General features: G+C 40.6%; 2 protein-coding genes across 2 annotated transcripts; both read left to right on the plus strand.

Moving 5' to 3' along the window:
• The first annotated feature begins 5,403 nt into the window (after window positions 1-5,403).
• srd5a3 (steroid 5 alpha-reductase 3) lies at window positions 5,404-9,146 on the plus strand. Its single transcript, XM_084354685.1, has 5 exons — window positions 5,404-5,654; window positions 6,307-6,458; window positions 6,543-6,728; window positions 6,812-6,937; window positions 7,823-9,146. Exons 1-5 carry the CDS (start codon window positions 5,431-5,433, stop codon window positions 8,080-8,082), a joined length of 948 nt encoding a protein of 315 aa, XP_084210811.1. The 5' UTR covers window positions 5,404-5,430; the 3' UTR covers window positions 8,083-9,146.
• Window positions 9,147-9,612: 466 nt separating this feature from the next.
• tmem165 (transmembrane protein 165) lies at window positions 9,613-15,352 on the plus strand. Its single transcript, XM_084354380.1, has 6 exons — window positions 9,613-9,951; window positions 10,377-10,602; window positions 10,700-10,875; window positions 12,258-12,440; window positions 12,665-12,770; window positions 13,752-15,352. Exons 1-6 carry the CDS (start codon window positions 9,799-9,801, stop codon window positions 13,826-13,828), a joined length of 921 nt encoding a protein of 306 aa, XP_084210506.1. The 5' UTR covers window positions 9,613-9,798; the 3' UTR covers window positions 13,829-15,352.

Consider the following 15,352-nt stretch of genomic DNA (forward strand, 5'->3'; position numbering starts at 1 on the left):
AGACGCGCTCCGGCCGAGCAGCCTGCAGGAGGAGGAGGAGGAGGAGGAGGAGGAGCGTCCGTCTGCCGGAGCTAAACACTAACACATGATCAACGCTGCAGCGACCTGTTGCACCTAACACTCAACTCTGAACACAGATTTACAGGGAAATGTCTTATATTTGATTAAATAATTGAGTTACTTGAGAGAAAAAACATTTTAAAAAATGAAAAAGTTTGAGATAGCCTTTTTAATCTGCTGCCACTGATTTAAAAAAAGATTTAAAAAAGCATAATTTAGAAAAATACATCAAAATTGATTTTTTGCAAATGAACACTTCAACTGAAGAGCAGCTAATCTCCATTAGCCTATAAAGTTGCTAGCTTACTATTAGCCTCGGCAACACCTTTATGTAGTCTGAGTGATCATAGTTACACCTACAGATTATTTAAAGGTGTCGTTGATAACATTCAGCCATTAAACACACAGATGTAACTGTAAACTGTGACACTTCGGATAAAGATCACATGCGGGCTGCCTCGCCGCGGGAAGTGGGAATGGGGTCAACAGGCGATTTTTAGCGTGTTGACCCGCGTTTAAAAAACCTGTGTAGACCTGCTAATTTGGGTGGAAAAGCGTTGTCACAATCTTAATTTGATCTTGAGCCTTTCTGGCAAGTGGTTGCCAGTTTGTTGTAGCTAATGTTGCAAGTGCCAGCTAATGCTAACGCCACTAAATAGTATTAGCACGGTATAGAAATAGGCCTAGGCTACTCTTTCACGTTTTTAACATTAACTTTCCGTACGTGAAAGTACAAAAGTAGCCTATTAGCAGCAATTTAGCTACTTAAAATGCAACCAGACTAAATGTAGACGCACCATTTGTGATTTGTAGGAACTAACTGCTAATATTTTATCCTGGTGTCTGGGCTGCAAAGTCCAAGGTGTACTTTATGATAATTTTTTATATGATATTACTTGAATATCTTTTAAAAAATATGATGCATTCTCACTTTCATGTTAATGCTGGTGAAAGTGGGGCTGATATTATCCAATCGTCATATTTTGTAGGCCTATTATTAAGTAATGAGTAACTAAATCTTAAAATTAACAGTGGAGTAAAAAGTATTTACATAACATGTACACAAGTACTTTCTAAAATTGTAGTTGAAATTGAGTTTTCACGCCCCAAAAAAATGAAGGACGATTTACAACACAAAGGAAGTGTGACTGCTGTTGTGCAACCAAAACAGGAAGAGGCATTGTTTTCCCTGGTTGCTATCTCCAGGTAACAGTGGAAGAAACTGGAATAACTGTGGGATCTCCACACAGCAGAGAAGAAGGAGGTGATGGAGGAGGCAGAGAGGGAGAGTGATAGAAAGTGAGGTAAAACAAGAGTGAACGGATGGCGTTCAGTCGATGGAGAGCACCAGTGATGTGTCAAAGTCTGTTGCTCAACCTACTTATTAACTGGGTGTTTTACTTTTGATAGCATTAAGATCGGGGTTTCTAGATCAAACTTTCTAGATCAAACTGAGATTCTGAGAAACTGTTTTTCTTTTGGACAGTAGCCAGGCTGCTAGCTTTATCCATGTTTCAAATTTAAAAAATATTGGTCGTAACTTAACAAGCTTAAATTACAAACGCATTCATTTTTGAAAAAAAAAATGATGATGATGATGTTTTAACAGGACTTCAAAATTGCCCTGAATGTGATGAATGAAGCGTTTCACCTGACGAGGAGGGGAAGGTTTGTGTTTGTTTTGCTGGCATGGGTTCAGGAGTGTTGAGGGAGATGATGGGGGAATACGTTACGTGCTAAATCCACATGTTTCCTGGCCTGGTCACTTCTACAGGGACTCCCTGCTTACTAAACCGCCCACCCTCCTCCTAACCAACGCTTCCTGGAGGGCACTCCACACCGAGCGCACCTCTGGAAAAGCTGGAAACAGAAGACATTTTCCATTTTTTTTCCTCTTTTTGTCAAGCCTATCATTGTTTTCCACAGGAGATAATTGCTTTGAGCTCTGGCCCGATCAAAGATAAACATAAAAAATGATTTCGAAAGAGTACTGGGCGAGGAAACGTTCGAGGTTGTGTGGAACATAATAGTCATAAGATATTTGTATATTTGGGTTATACTATGAGGGCTATCCAGGGCTGTAGAGAGGTCTGCAACACATTTTAAATACAGCATTTTGTCCTCTTTTTCAAACTGCTGGAAAAATAAAAAGGATAGTCTCTCTGCTCTCTGCTCATTGACTTTGAATTGTCTCGTTGCTGTTTGTGTTAACGCTCGGAGATCACAAAAGGGATTTTAAAAAAGTCAGAGCCACACAAGTCAAAACAGAAAGAATGGGCACAAAGCAGAGAGAGACTCTTTACTGTTGTGATTGAGACAAAAACACAATACACATGGCATCTTAGGAGAGAAGACAACAGGCCTACACAACTCATCTTAAACAAGAGGAAAATAATGTAACATTTATATAACTGATGCATGAAATAAAGTTAAAATGAATAAGTTAACTATGATAAGCCAACTGGGAAACGGGTTTGGTTGTCATGCAAAGAACATAAACAAGCCGAGCTGATAACATGAAAAACATAACGCCACAACAGTGTTCACACCAACACACAAAGTACATTTCAAGAGGTAATTATTGTAGTTCAGGACCCTGCCCAACCACTAAAATCACAACTGTGTCAAATTAGTTTATTGTGCTTTATCTTTTTTTTCCCTTTCCTTCAGTGTTTTACATTTGTTCTTGTACATGAGATCTTGAAAGAAAACACTGTTCCTCAAACGCCTCGTCAGTAGTCCCGGCTTTGGGACATGACACTGTCATAAAGTCACACATTTGCATAATTTATGCCTAGTGGCTAGCTTAGCACGTAAGAATTAATTCAGCACAGCTACTCTGTTGCTGTTAGCGGTGCTGGGTCTGCCATGTTTGAGCTGATCAATCAGAACAGACTGGGTAACTAGGAGGAGGGGCCTTAAAGAGAGAGGTGCCTCAACAGAGTGAAATAAATGTGTATATCTGAGTGTAATTTTTGCTTTTCTTTAGCGGTGTTTATTGTAGGAACACTTAAATATGTTAACCAGATTATTGGCCCCAGCTTGTGGATATACCATGTGTTTCAGGGGAAAGAGAATAGAGTCAACAGTTTCTCAGTCTCATCTGTGCTATATCAAAACCTTGTCTCTGATATTTTGGATTCTCACTTTATGGTATTTCATGATGCCAACAGAGCACCAACTCGACTGCAATCTTCAGGGGGCCCGGAGAGGGTCCAGCTCTTGGCACAGTAAAAAAGAGGAGGACATTGAGGGCAGGGCAGAGGGGGAAGCAGGCAACAGTCCACACTTCCTCAGACAGGATACTGTGCTCCTCTAAGAGGCATCCTGCACTCCAATGCCTCAAAGGCCTTTCACAAAAACACACTTCTTTTCCTTTGACACATTACTACATTGTGGAGAGGAGGAGGAACAGGCAGGAAACTCGTGAACCTGTGAGAAGAAAGCTCAGCAAAAGCTGAGCATGAGTGAAGCACCAAGGCCACGAGGTCAGACATCTTGTTTGGTAACGCTGTCCTGAAGATCAAAGTGCGAAGTGATGCAGACTTTGAATCCAGACAACTGCTTTGAACAATCACATGTAGGATAGAAACATCCACAAAATCTCCGAGGGAAAGTTGTTCTTTTTACCACACATGTATGTAGTTAACAGGATACAGTTTAACGTTACTGTACATTGAACTACCAAACAGAGTAGAATGAGGTCCACGTCCACTAGTCACAGTGCTAAAATGAGCGTTAAACAACATAATGTCTATAAAAATATAACCCTCTTAAGGCCATTCTGGACATTCTAGCCATCTTTATACTTCTGTTCCACTGCACATCAGAGACAAATGGTACTTTATACTCCTCTACATTTGCTTGACAGCTTTAGTTACAAGAAAAAAATAAATAAATAAATAAACTAAAATCCATTGTCATGAAGCCAAAAAACAGGCTGTTTTCTGTGGACATGAAAAGTTGACCTTTTAGAGATGCATGGTTCTCACTTGGCAGCGTTGTTTCAAACATATGATGATCATAAAGAATAGCCTATGATGCATGGCTGTAGATTAAACTACCCAACAGTGTATACAGTAGTTTAAAGGGGGGAATTTGTAGTTTTGAAACGAAATTCATTCTCTGAATTTTAATATATACAATTGTAATGAGGTAATAACACATAACTTTTTTTCTTCCCCAAAACTACATACTGCTCCTTTAAATCAGCTTAATCTTGAACATCAGTGGTAAAATACAACATATATATTAATCCAGCATCCAAAAACATAAAATATAATAGTAAATAGTATTGGTAATACTTACTTTACGTGGCTTTGAGTACAGGACCTATGTATTGCTCCTGTCATTTATATAAAGGATCTGAATACTTCATACACCACTGCAGGTAAAAGAGTATTTCAGTCTGATTGACACAAATAAAGAATCATAATTAGATCTGAAATTAATCAGGAGATTATCTTTTAGTCGGATATGGATATTCAACCTTGAACAAAAAATCTTTACAATTATTTATGAGGCAAAATTATTTATGTATTTATTTATTTGAAAACACCTAGAGGCTCCTAACAGGAATCTCACCTCAGAATTACAAGCAAATACAAAAGTCCTATAATATACAAAAATAAGCACAAGTAAAGCATAAGGTAGCCTACATGAAACATCAAAGACATAAAATAAATGGAGAAAAAAATTATGAGGGTCTGTGGCCCTATGTGCGTATGTGTAAATGTGTGAGTGTTTATACATTTATACATACATACACATTTGTGTTCGGTCAACTACTAACAAAAGAAAGAAACTTAATTTCAGCTTCTCAAATGTTTACCACTTGTTTCTGTCTTTAATTACATTAGACTAAAAATGTCTGGGTTCTGATAGACAACTTGACAGATTGTTGACGATGAAAATAATCATGTATAATGCATTTAACGTTGTAAATTCAAAGTCAAACTGCAGATTTAGAAATGCATGGCGACACATACACAATAACTTTTCATGAAGATGAATAGCCATTCAAATATATGAGCTAATGCCAAAATATGAGTTTTAACTGCAGTAGGCATGTGACCATATGATCCAATCTTACATGTTGGCTCCACTTGTGGTGATTCAAGTGCTGCCACCTGCTGTATCATTTCCTAACATTGTTTGGAGTCTGAGTCCGAAGTTAAACACTCTTCTCACTGACACTGACTAAAAACACACATATTTTAGACAATCAACTGGAAACGTTTTAATCTTACAATTAAATCATTTCATGGCATTTCCTGCTTTCACATTTCATCCGGAACTGTTGCGAACGTTTCCCGACGGACTCTTTTCTGCGTCGCACAAAACAATGTCCACAAGCTGAGGAGCTGGAAGATGAGTTTCAGCTCAGGCAGCTGGAGCGTTGCTGATGTTTTGTGGGCTTTTTTAGCTTTGTGTTTCCTTTTAGCTTTCTGCGCTCACAAAGTCTCACCATACCTGCCGAGAAAATATGAAACATGTGGTCTGTACGTGTTATTTCAGGATCTTATCCGGTACGGAAAAACAAAACAGACCCTTAAACGAGACGACTGGCTGCGTGTGTTTGACGTCCCTAAAAGGTAACTGTGATCTTACAAACAACTAAGCTAACCTGAGAAGCTACATTATAATGTATTTATAACGTATATGTATAATTTATGCGTTTTTGATACATTTTAACTGAAGTTTTAGGGGGTTCATACCCACCCAGCGGCGTCTCTTACTGAGGTTCACCCAGTGTTGGCAGCAGGAGGACGGTTAGGTGCCTCCCAGAGCCTCGCGCTGCTCTGGAGGCTGATTTAGGGACCATCAATAAATTACACTGTTTGTTTGATTTACACAAAAACAATGTTTCTTCATGCTGACTTGATGATAAAAAAAAAATACTGAACTGATTTCATGTAGCACAGTTATTTTGATTGCTAATGTGTTATGTATTTACTTACTTATTTTACTTATTTGCAAACATATTTTAAGAAGACAGTGGGTTTTTTTTCAATAGCTTCCATGTCATGAGACCCAGTGACTCCAAACTAATGCTGAATTGTATAACTAAATGGGACAAATAAGACACACCTTCTTCTATTTTATAAAATATATCACTATTATTTCTATCACTACGCAGGCCACATAGGACACACCAACATAGCAAAGTGGTTGTAGCAAACTGAACAACATGTTTTTACAGTTTTGAGAAGCAGGTTAACTAGAACTGTTTCTCTCGTCTTTCAGGTGGTTCTGGCACTTCTACGCCATCTCTGTTGGATGGAACGGTCTTCTCCTTACCTTGTACCTAAACTTCACATTTCAGCATCAGTCCTTCCCATCATGGCTGACTGGACTATTAGACTTTTTGACAGGTGTACCAACCACTAACAGTCAAGGTAAGCTGTGTTAAAGCATGTGTTTCCTGTGTCCTGTGTCACACTGATGCTGGTTGATGTTCACTTCACACTGTCTGTCTGTAGTCCCACAGCTGTCTACTCTGCTGGTGCAGCTGCTGTTCTGCATCCACTCCCTCAGGAGGCTGCTGGAGTGCCTGTTTGTCAGTGTTTTCTCTGATGGAGCCATACACTTGGTGCAGTATGTGTTCGGTCTGGGGTATTACCTCATACTGGGGTTGACGGTGCTCTGCTCGGATCGCCTGGGAAAAGGTAAAACTGAAATCCCTCCTCTAAACATTGACTATTCGCTGGTTCTACTATGTGGTGTTGATGTTTGTGTTGTTCTTTGTAAGGGACTGGACCTCTCCTCTCTCAGTTGGACTGGTTTCATGTGGCAGGGATCACACTTTTCCTTGGGGGCTCACTGATGCAGCATCAATCCATGGTCCTGCTGGCCAGGCTCCGCACTGGCAAATCAGGTCAGCTTGTGCATGTGTCTTTGCCTAAAACCAGTGCTTCTGTGTATTTTGTGCCTTTTACTACAAATGTTGTATACTTAATAACTGCGATCGTTTCCCAAAGTACCCTAATATTATTAGATTATCTACAGACTACTAATGGTTTGCTTTCTTTTCAGGATGGTAGAATATACAAAACAGATAGCAGATCAGATTAGTGCTTATGACAGGAAATCCATCATAGTGGACATCATATTGACTGTTATTGTTGTGGGGTTAGGGTTAAAGCAACTTTGACTAAAGAAGAGGCATAAAATAACAGTGGTGTCATAGTATCAACGTATCAAGTTGCTGTGTAGGACTGTAACTATTGATTATTTTAATAATCCAATAATCTGCCAATTTTTTTTTTTTTAACAAATGATTAATTGTTTACTCTATAAACTGTCAAAAAAATGTGAAAAATATGATGTCTTTAAATTGCTTCCTTTGTCCAACCAACAGTTCAAAACCAAAAGACGCTACTCTATTGTTACATTTAATGAGCTGGAACCAGAAAAGATTTGACATTTTTTTGGTGCTGGGAAGGTTGTGTACAGTGAGTTAATCGGGGTTTATTTGCTGGAAACAGCTGCCTGCTGCTCCTAGAAACCAGGTTGTTGAGAGCGAGTTGTTGTCCAGAAAACCTAAAAAGGGCTCGAAGCCTCTGTTAAGCTGAGGGAAACTGCAGAGTTGGTAATGATCCTCTTTGGGTTTATCACAATGAGCCACATCTTTCACCTTACACATGTGATCTATATAAAATTAAGGATTAGTACAGCTTTGATGTATAATAATCATATGAATGGTAACAGTCTGTCAGTTCCAGTTAACGGCTGATGTATTTTCTGTTTGTTGTCCTTTCAGGAACAGTGGAGACGCTGGCTCACCGATTGCCAAATGGAGGCTGGTTCGAGCTGGTGTCATGCCCGCATTACTTTGCCGAGCTGCTGATCTACGTCTCACTGAGCCTGGTTTTGGGAGGACTGTCTCTCACCTGGTGGCTTGTTGTCCTTTATGTTTTTTTCAATCAGGCGCTGGCAGCACAGCTTTGTCATGATCTTTATATAACCAAATATGAGTCATACCCGAGGCACAGGAAAGCTTTTATACCATTTTTGCTGTGAAGACTTTGTGTTCACGTTCTTTATTGGGAACTGTAACGTCAGAGAAAATGTCAGAGACGTCTGTCGAACTGGAGGTGTGGAGCTGAAAGCTCACCTCTCTCGGCATTGATTGACAAGGTGCTCTGGACCGAGTGAAACTGCTCGATAGCCAACAGGAAAACATTAAAGATGGTTGACAGTTGAGTGTGAATTTCAGCTCTCTCCAGGTGAGAGGTGAGCTGTTTCTGAGAGACTGATATGAAGAAATAAGGAGTGAGACCATAAATCACTTGCTCATTGCAAGATCTTGTTTTTGTGCAGTAAGGTACATTCTACATTTGCAGCAATATACCTGTTTTAAGGTATACCGTGGTATGAAAACTGACTGTTATCGTCCCCTGTACATTTAGTGTTATTGAGTCAATATCGTATCAAGTTTCATGTCTGTCAGAACATAATATCTAGTGAAATTATTATGTGTTTGTTCAACCAAAAACACTAATCATTCCTTGAATGCTCATTGTAACTGATGAAAATAATATTTCTGTTATACTGCGCACTGTGATACAGTTTTGGTACCTTGAAACTCTCATACCGATGCAACCCTGTTACATTCATCAAATAATGGCACATTTTTTATTTTTCAACACACAATTTCATTGTAACTCAAAATAAGTTGTTATGTTGATAAAATAAGGCAGTTTTAAAATGTTTCTTTATTAGCAAAAAAGTTACATACTAAACACTGGGAGAAATCAGACTGAGGCTTTAACTGAATATTTGTCTCGTAATAGGATCATATAATGACACCAGTTTAATTCGTACAACGAGAAGTTGTTTTTCTAATTAAAGACGAAATAATTGGGTATGTTGATTAACATGTGAAATGTGATACGTTTATTGTGATGCCAGTTATTTTGTTAACATAAAAAAAATCTGGTTGCAATAATATCCTGCTGTAGTACAGTACAAACATTAGGATGACATGATTTAGTACTGTACCTGTGATTTCAAACTACGATATAAAAGCTTGTTGCAAGATAAATGAATGCTTACAGCCAATAAAAAGAAAACTGAGCACAGGAGTGGAATCTGTCTCATGTTTAATTACTTCATGCATACTGATATATTGTAATTATTTATTTTGTGTACTGTATATTTGGAGTCTACAGTACTAGTTATTGTAAATGAATAACTCCAGATTGTAAGTGGACATGCGCTTGAAACCACCGAATAAACATCTGGCAAATAAAAATACATTAATTGTCAAATGATATTTTATTATATTTAAAGCTCAAGTCTTTTAAATTTGTGTATTTAATGACTCACAGTGTCAAAAAACCCATCATGATAACCTAATTGATTTTTTATTTTTTTTTAATGTCTTTCAAGCCTGAACTCGTTTTCAACTATACGTGCCTGATGTAGTGACTGACAGGAAGACTGTCCAATCACTGAGCTGCCCTGTGCGTACGTCACCCCACACGCCTACGTCACTGCCTTTACGGTCCAATCATCTTCCTCGTTTGGTCCATAACGAGGCAGCAAGATTCTAACTTCCGCCCCGAGCTAGCTGGCTCGGTCCGTGTGATCGTGACGTGTATTAGCAAGGAGTCCCTCAAATAGTGTCGGTTGCTAATATGAAGTTAGCCAGTTTTGTTGCCGATGATATTAAGTGATTCGCGGAAGACAAATTGAAGCGGAGACGGTCTTCGGTCGGTGTTTTCGGAAGCAATAATGCCTCTCACGGTCGGCGGAGGAAACGGACGAGCTGATAGAAATGTGATGTGCCTCTTGTTTCCGCTCGCCGCCGTGTTTTTGTTGTCGGTCGGAGTCGCTGCAGTTCCAGAGGAGCACAAAGCAGCTGTCCAGGAGCAGCCCCCACAGGAGGTAAAAGCCTCAACTTCACTGTTACCAATTAAAACGCGTACCGTCGTGTGTAGGGGAGCAGTTTCTGTCGCCGGTGCTGCCGCTGCTCCCTAGCGCCTCCGAGCTAGCCACCGAATGCTAACACCTATCACGTTGTGCTCGGGGTGTAGCTGAAGAGGATAAAGTTAGTCTTTCATTACTAAACATGGCTAGCAAAGCAAATATTTGAATGAAAGTTAAGATAATGTGACTGTTGGCTGCCAGCGTGAACCGGCCACGCTGACATTGTGTAGCCACCAGATTTGTTTACATTTCCTATAATGTGATTATAAGCACGCGGCCCGAAAACACAGCTAACCAGGACACAAGTTTGACTTTGATTATAAAGTGTGTGTAACTTGTCAGACTGTCGCTGTGTGTAACTGGGTTCCTCTTTTATTTTGCAGAAAGCCTCAAGTCCCCATCCAGTAGGCCCTGTAGTGTCTGAAGATGACTCCAGCAAAGGAAACCTGGGCTTCATCCATGCCTTTGTGGCCTCCATCTCTGTCATCATCGTCTCTGAGTTGGGAGACAAGACATTTTTCATTGCAGCCATCATGGCCATGCGTTACAACCGCCTCACCGTGCTGGCAGGTGCTATGCTGGCCCTGGGACTCATGACCTGTCTCTCAGGTTAGTAGAGGTTGATATTTTAGTTCTGCACATTGAGTTATCCCTCCATTTTCTGCTGTGTGAAAATCAATAATTGTTGCATCCATCCCCCCTCCAGTGCTGTTTGGCTATGCCACCACCATCATCCCTAGGATCTACACATACTATGTGTCCACCGCTCTGTTTGCCATCTTCGGCGTACGCATGCTGAGAGAGGGGCTGAGAATGAGTCCGGATGAAGGCCAGGAGGAGCTGGAGGAGGTGCAGGCAGAGATCAAGAAGAAGGATGAAGAGGTAAGTCAACTTTTTATACTCTTAACTCGGACAGATCAAGTCGTATAACTCCAGTGTGACTTAACCATTATGATAAAGTAAACGCATGTGCAAGCAGTATAGGTTCTGTTTCTGACTGGTAGTATCGCTTCCACCTCTCCCCCAACTCAAAAATGGTTCACGTTACTTCTTCACCAGGAGGAGGCTCTTCATACCTGACCTTAACATGCGTCCTGGGTGATCCGATCACCAGTGACCAGATCTGTGTACGTCACTTTACACCTGTCATTAAGATGTGTCTCGAGTGACCTCTTGTGATTAGATCTCACTTCCCTGCCGTATATGCAAATAAACCAAGTACATCTCTCGGTTTGCAAAGACCTAATGCTGTTTTGACCAGTGGAGCAGCTGTAGTAGCCAACACACTGGGACAAACTGACCTGAGAAGGCCCAAATAATCAAGGATTTGTCAAAGACATTACCCAAAGTTTCTAAGGGAGGCTGGGGATCTTTCTCCACAGACAACAAATGAGTGTTGATCATTTTTTTTTACGGAACAACTGTCAGAATTGCACAATTTTTAAGGAAGTGATATTACAGTGTTTTCAAAATGATCTGCTGTCAACATTGGCAGTTCAAAGTGACCTCAATCTGCGTTACAGTGAAGGCGGACAGTTGTATTGTGTGTTTTTTGGGTTGTTTTTTTTAGAGGACTTCAGTTGAGTAAGCAGTCCTTCGATTTGAGTGTGATCACCTCCGAATGTGGTCTAAGTGATCAGATCTCAAATGCGGCCTCAGTTCATCTTGGGGACATTCACGCCTGTAGTTGGAGCTGTCCACTTGTGAACAGATCACTCAGGATGAATGTTACACTTGGTCATGGGGTTGCTGCCCCTCAGAAGAAGATAATGTGGTACTTGCACATGCAGGGAGCAATTAATCTCATGTGAAATTCATTAATCTAAATATAATCCTTGAACTCATTTTTACTACTCTGATCAGAGGCATTTTTTAAAATAGATTGGAGTTGTGTTTAAGGCATTTTTCTTTTTCAGCAGGCTGCATGGGATAATGAGGGTTTTACTGTTCAAGCCACAATTGTTTTGGATTAAAGTGAAGTTACCCAAAGAGATCTGTCTCAGATCTCATGACCTGACCAGCTAATCTGCTGTCATAAATGCTTCTCATTATCTTGGCTATTCCTACCTGTTATGAGTGGCCACTGTACCGTGCACTGTAGAGTGGAGGAGCTCTTGACATTTTTCTACATGGCTAGTGACTGATGTTTATGTAGAAGAGTGAAACATGATGTTGTTCTAAAAATACTCCCACATTTCAATATGTTAATGAGCATCACAACCTGTTTTTAGTCAAATCAATGTGTCCTCTGTTTGTCTGTGCAGCTCCAGCGATCCAAGCTGGCCAATGGGACTCCAGACGTGGAGGCTGGGTCAGGGACTACAATTCCTCAGGGAAAGTGGCACAACTTCATTTCACCCATCTTCATCCAAGCCCTCACCCTCACCTTCCTGGCAGAGTGGGGGGACCGCTCGCAGCTGACCACTATAATTCTGGCTGCCCGGGAGGTTTGTTACATTAATTTTAAAGGCACATGCTATGTGTTTTTAATACCTTAAAGAATATGTGTGAGTGTTTTAAATTTACAGTGCAAAACAAATCCTTTGTGTATCTATTTGAGCCATATCACAAACTACACATGCCCCTCAGTGCTCTGTTGATTAAATATTTAGGAAAGGTAACATATCATTTTCTATAGCATCAACATGAAAGGGACTTTTTTCATTCCCAGGATCCGTTTGGAGTTGCAGTGGGTGGTACACTTGGACACTGTATGTGTACAGGACTGGCTGTGGTAGGAGGGAGAATGATCGCCCAGAAAATATCTGTCAGAACAGGTGAGAACGTGTTTGGATTGATTTTGGTGTTCATCCTCTCAGCTCATCCTTAAATGTACTAAGTTGCTTTAAAACACAGCGTATCTCATTCTTGAATTTGTATGTAGTATGAGCAGTACTCCCGGTCAGGTTGAGAATAAATACAATAGTAACAGTGTTGGTCTTATGTGTTTAACAAGTGTTAACAGTAATGAACCAGTAATTTGATATTAGTCTTTGGCAGACTTGAACACGCTCTTCAGCACATATATCATTTAAATTTGCTTCACACAGTATCTGATCTGCTGGAGTGGATACTTCTCCAGTGTTGGCAGGTTTCAGTGTAACGTCAGACCGGAACAGAACATCTTTTTGGGTTTTGAAATCACTGCTAGTTTTGCAACAGGACGAGTTGAAACTTGCAACCACTTGCAACGTGCCAGTCTACAACGTTCTGAAAACTTTCCAGTTCACACCAACGCTACCAGACGAGCTGGTGTATCATCTCCACAGCAATGGCTATGCTTCTGTTCTAACTGCAGGCTTTGTTGTATAGCTGAATATAATTTGCAGTGTCTTAAAATATAAATGAGCAAAGTCACAAGTTGCTCGCTACAGTTGAGTTTCTAGTAATTATGAAACCACAAGAATAAAATATGTGTGTGTGCGGAAGAAGAAGAAAAGCAGTGAAATTAGCAGTTTAGCTCTAAACTGACTTACCCAGCTGACTTGGTGCTGATTGGCTGTTGTAAAGGGGTGCGTGCATTACCTTCTCAAACCATCAGCTGGCTTGAGTCGAGCCGAGACGGGCCAGTTCACGCTGCTGCAACTTTCCCCTGTAACATTGTAAAACGGCCTCGTCTTGTCACGAGTGTTTGGTCTGGACTGGGCTCTCGTTTAATCTTCCCCTCATCTGTAACACAAAGTACACACACACGGGTTGTTTGTCTCATAATCCACCCCACAATTAAAATTCCTCTCTTCTTGTTTTTGCTCCCACAGTTACAATCATCGGAGGGATCGTTTTTCTGGCGTTTGCCTTCTCTGCCCTGTTCATCAAGCCGGACGCTGGATTTTAATCGGACGGGAAAAAAAAGACTTTCAGGTTTCCTCTGTACATACGTGTAAAATTTGGTAAAGTTGCTGTAGAGAGACTGTAGTTTTGACTGTGTGTGTCCAACTGACAGTGTGACATGTTAAAAAGAGAGCTTCAGTCCCGTCCTCGTCTCCCAGCTGCTCCACTACAGACTGTAAATCTGATGGACCTCTAGGCATTAGTTTATTAAACCCTAGTCTAACCTTTACTACACATTAAAGCCTCATGGGAGATGTAGCTGTTGGATGCTAACTAATCAGTGTTTTTAGTTAGATTCCCAGTTACTTTAGGATGGAAAATCCTTAAACTTTTCATACAATGTGATGAATGAGAAGATAATGGTTATAGAGGCGAGGCTGGGAGAGCGGGGCAGGACTGAAGCTCTCCATCAGAGCTGTATTCACATCACAAGGTGTGTGTGTTGTGTGAGAGAGAAGACGGGATTGTTACTGATTGCTGCCCTCCGACCCATCTCTCAACGGTTCTCTGGCTGACACAGTGAGTCTGACACGCAGAACTTCCCTCCTACTCAGCTGTCTCGGTTAGATACTGAGTCCATTTCAAAATCTTTGCCTTTTCTTTTTGTTTTATAAATGTTTGAATGATTATTTTTCTTTTGTCCGTTTGGAATGAGCCCTGATGCTGTCAGGTGTTGGGTGACAGAATAATAACCTCAGACCTAAAGAATGAAAGAAGATGTGGGCCTACGTTATGTAAAACTTTTAATTTCCCGCTGTGTAGAAAACTGAACCAACAGCATATAATTAAGATATGAATTGAGTTTTTATTAGAGGCAGACACCATTGAAATATTTTCCCTTAGTTACTCCTCACAGTCTTTTAGAGAGACAGAGACCCGAAGCACTACAATACCTCTGCGTCCAGGTGTCGCCGTGTCACCACAGCTTCAAAACAGCTCATGTGCACCGCTTCCAAAACGCTGATCACATATTGGAGATATCGATCGAGGTACTTAACATTTCCTGCTTCCAGTTTCAGGCGCCGATTGTGAGCAAAACACAAGTCAGGTTTAGCGGTCACCTCCACGCAGGTTAACTCTTCCTCAGCGTTTAAAGCTCTGTCCAGTACGAACCTCACTGCCTCCATTGTTGCTGCTTTCGAATCAGAATCGATAGGTACAGAGCAGACGGGTCACCACCAAGTATACCAGTATAAGTCACTCCTGCCGTAAGCAGCTGCGTTGTAGCTGCTGTGACACCTTGAGCGCGGCGATGTAATTCAACCCACGTTATCACCTTTTTATTTAAAGCGGTATCTATTTATTTAGCTTCCTTTTTCTTTCCTTTTTAAGCAACTGTACTGTAGAAACAAAAAAAAAAGGAGGGAGGCACAACAAACGAGTGGAGATATTTTTGTAAGTGAACAGGCTAAAGCTGCATTGTCAATATTTGACAGACTGCGCCCAGCTGTGAAATACTTCTGTTTGTGATACAGGTCGGTTGAAATGCCTATAAATCTAAAATGCTCAATAAAAATGTTTCATGTGT

The sequence above is a fragment of the Pagrus pagrus genome (assembly GCF_965226575.1).
Source record: "Pagrus pagrus genome assembly, chromosome: 6".
Classification (NCBI taxonomy): Eukaryota; Metazoa; Chordata; class Actinopteri; order Spariformes; family Sparidae; genus Pagrus; species Pagrus pagrus.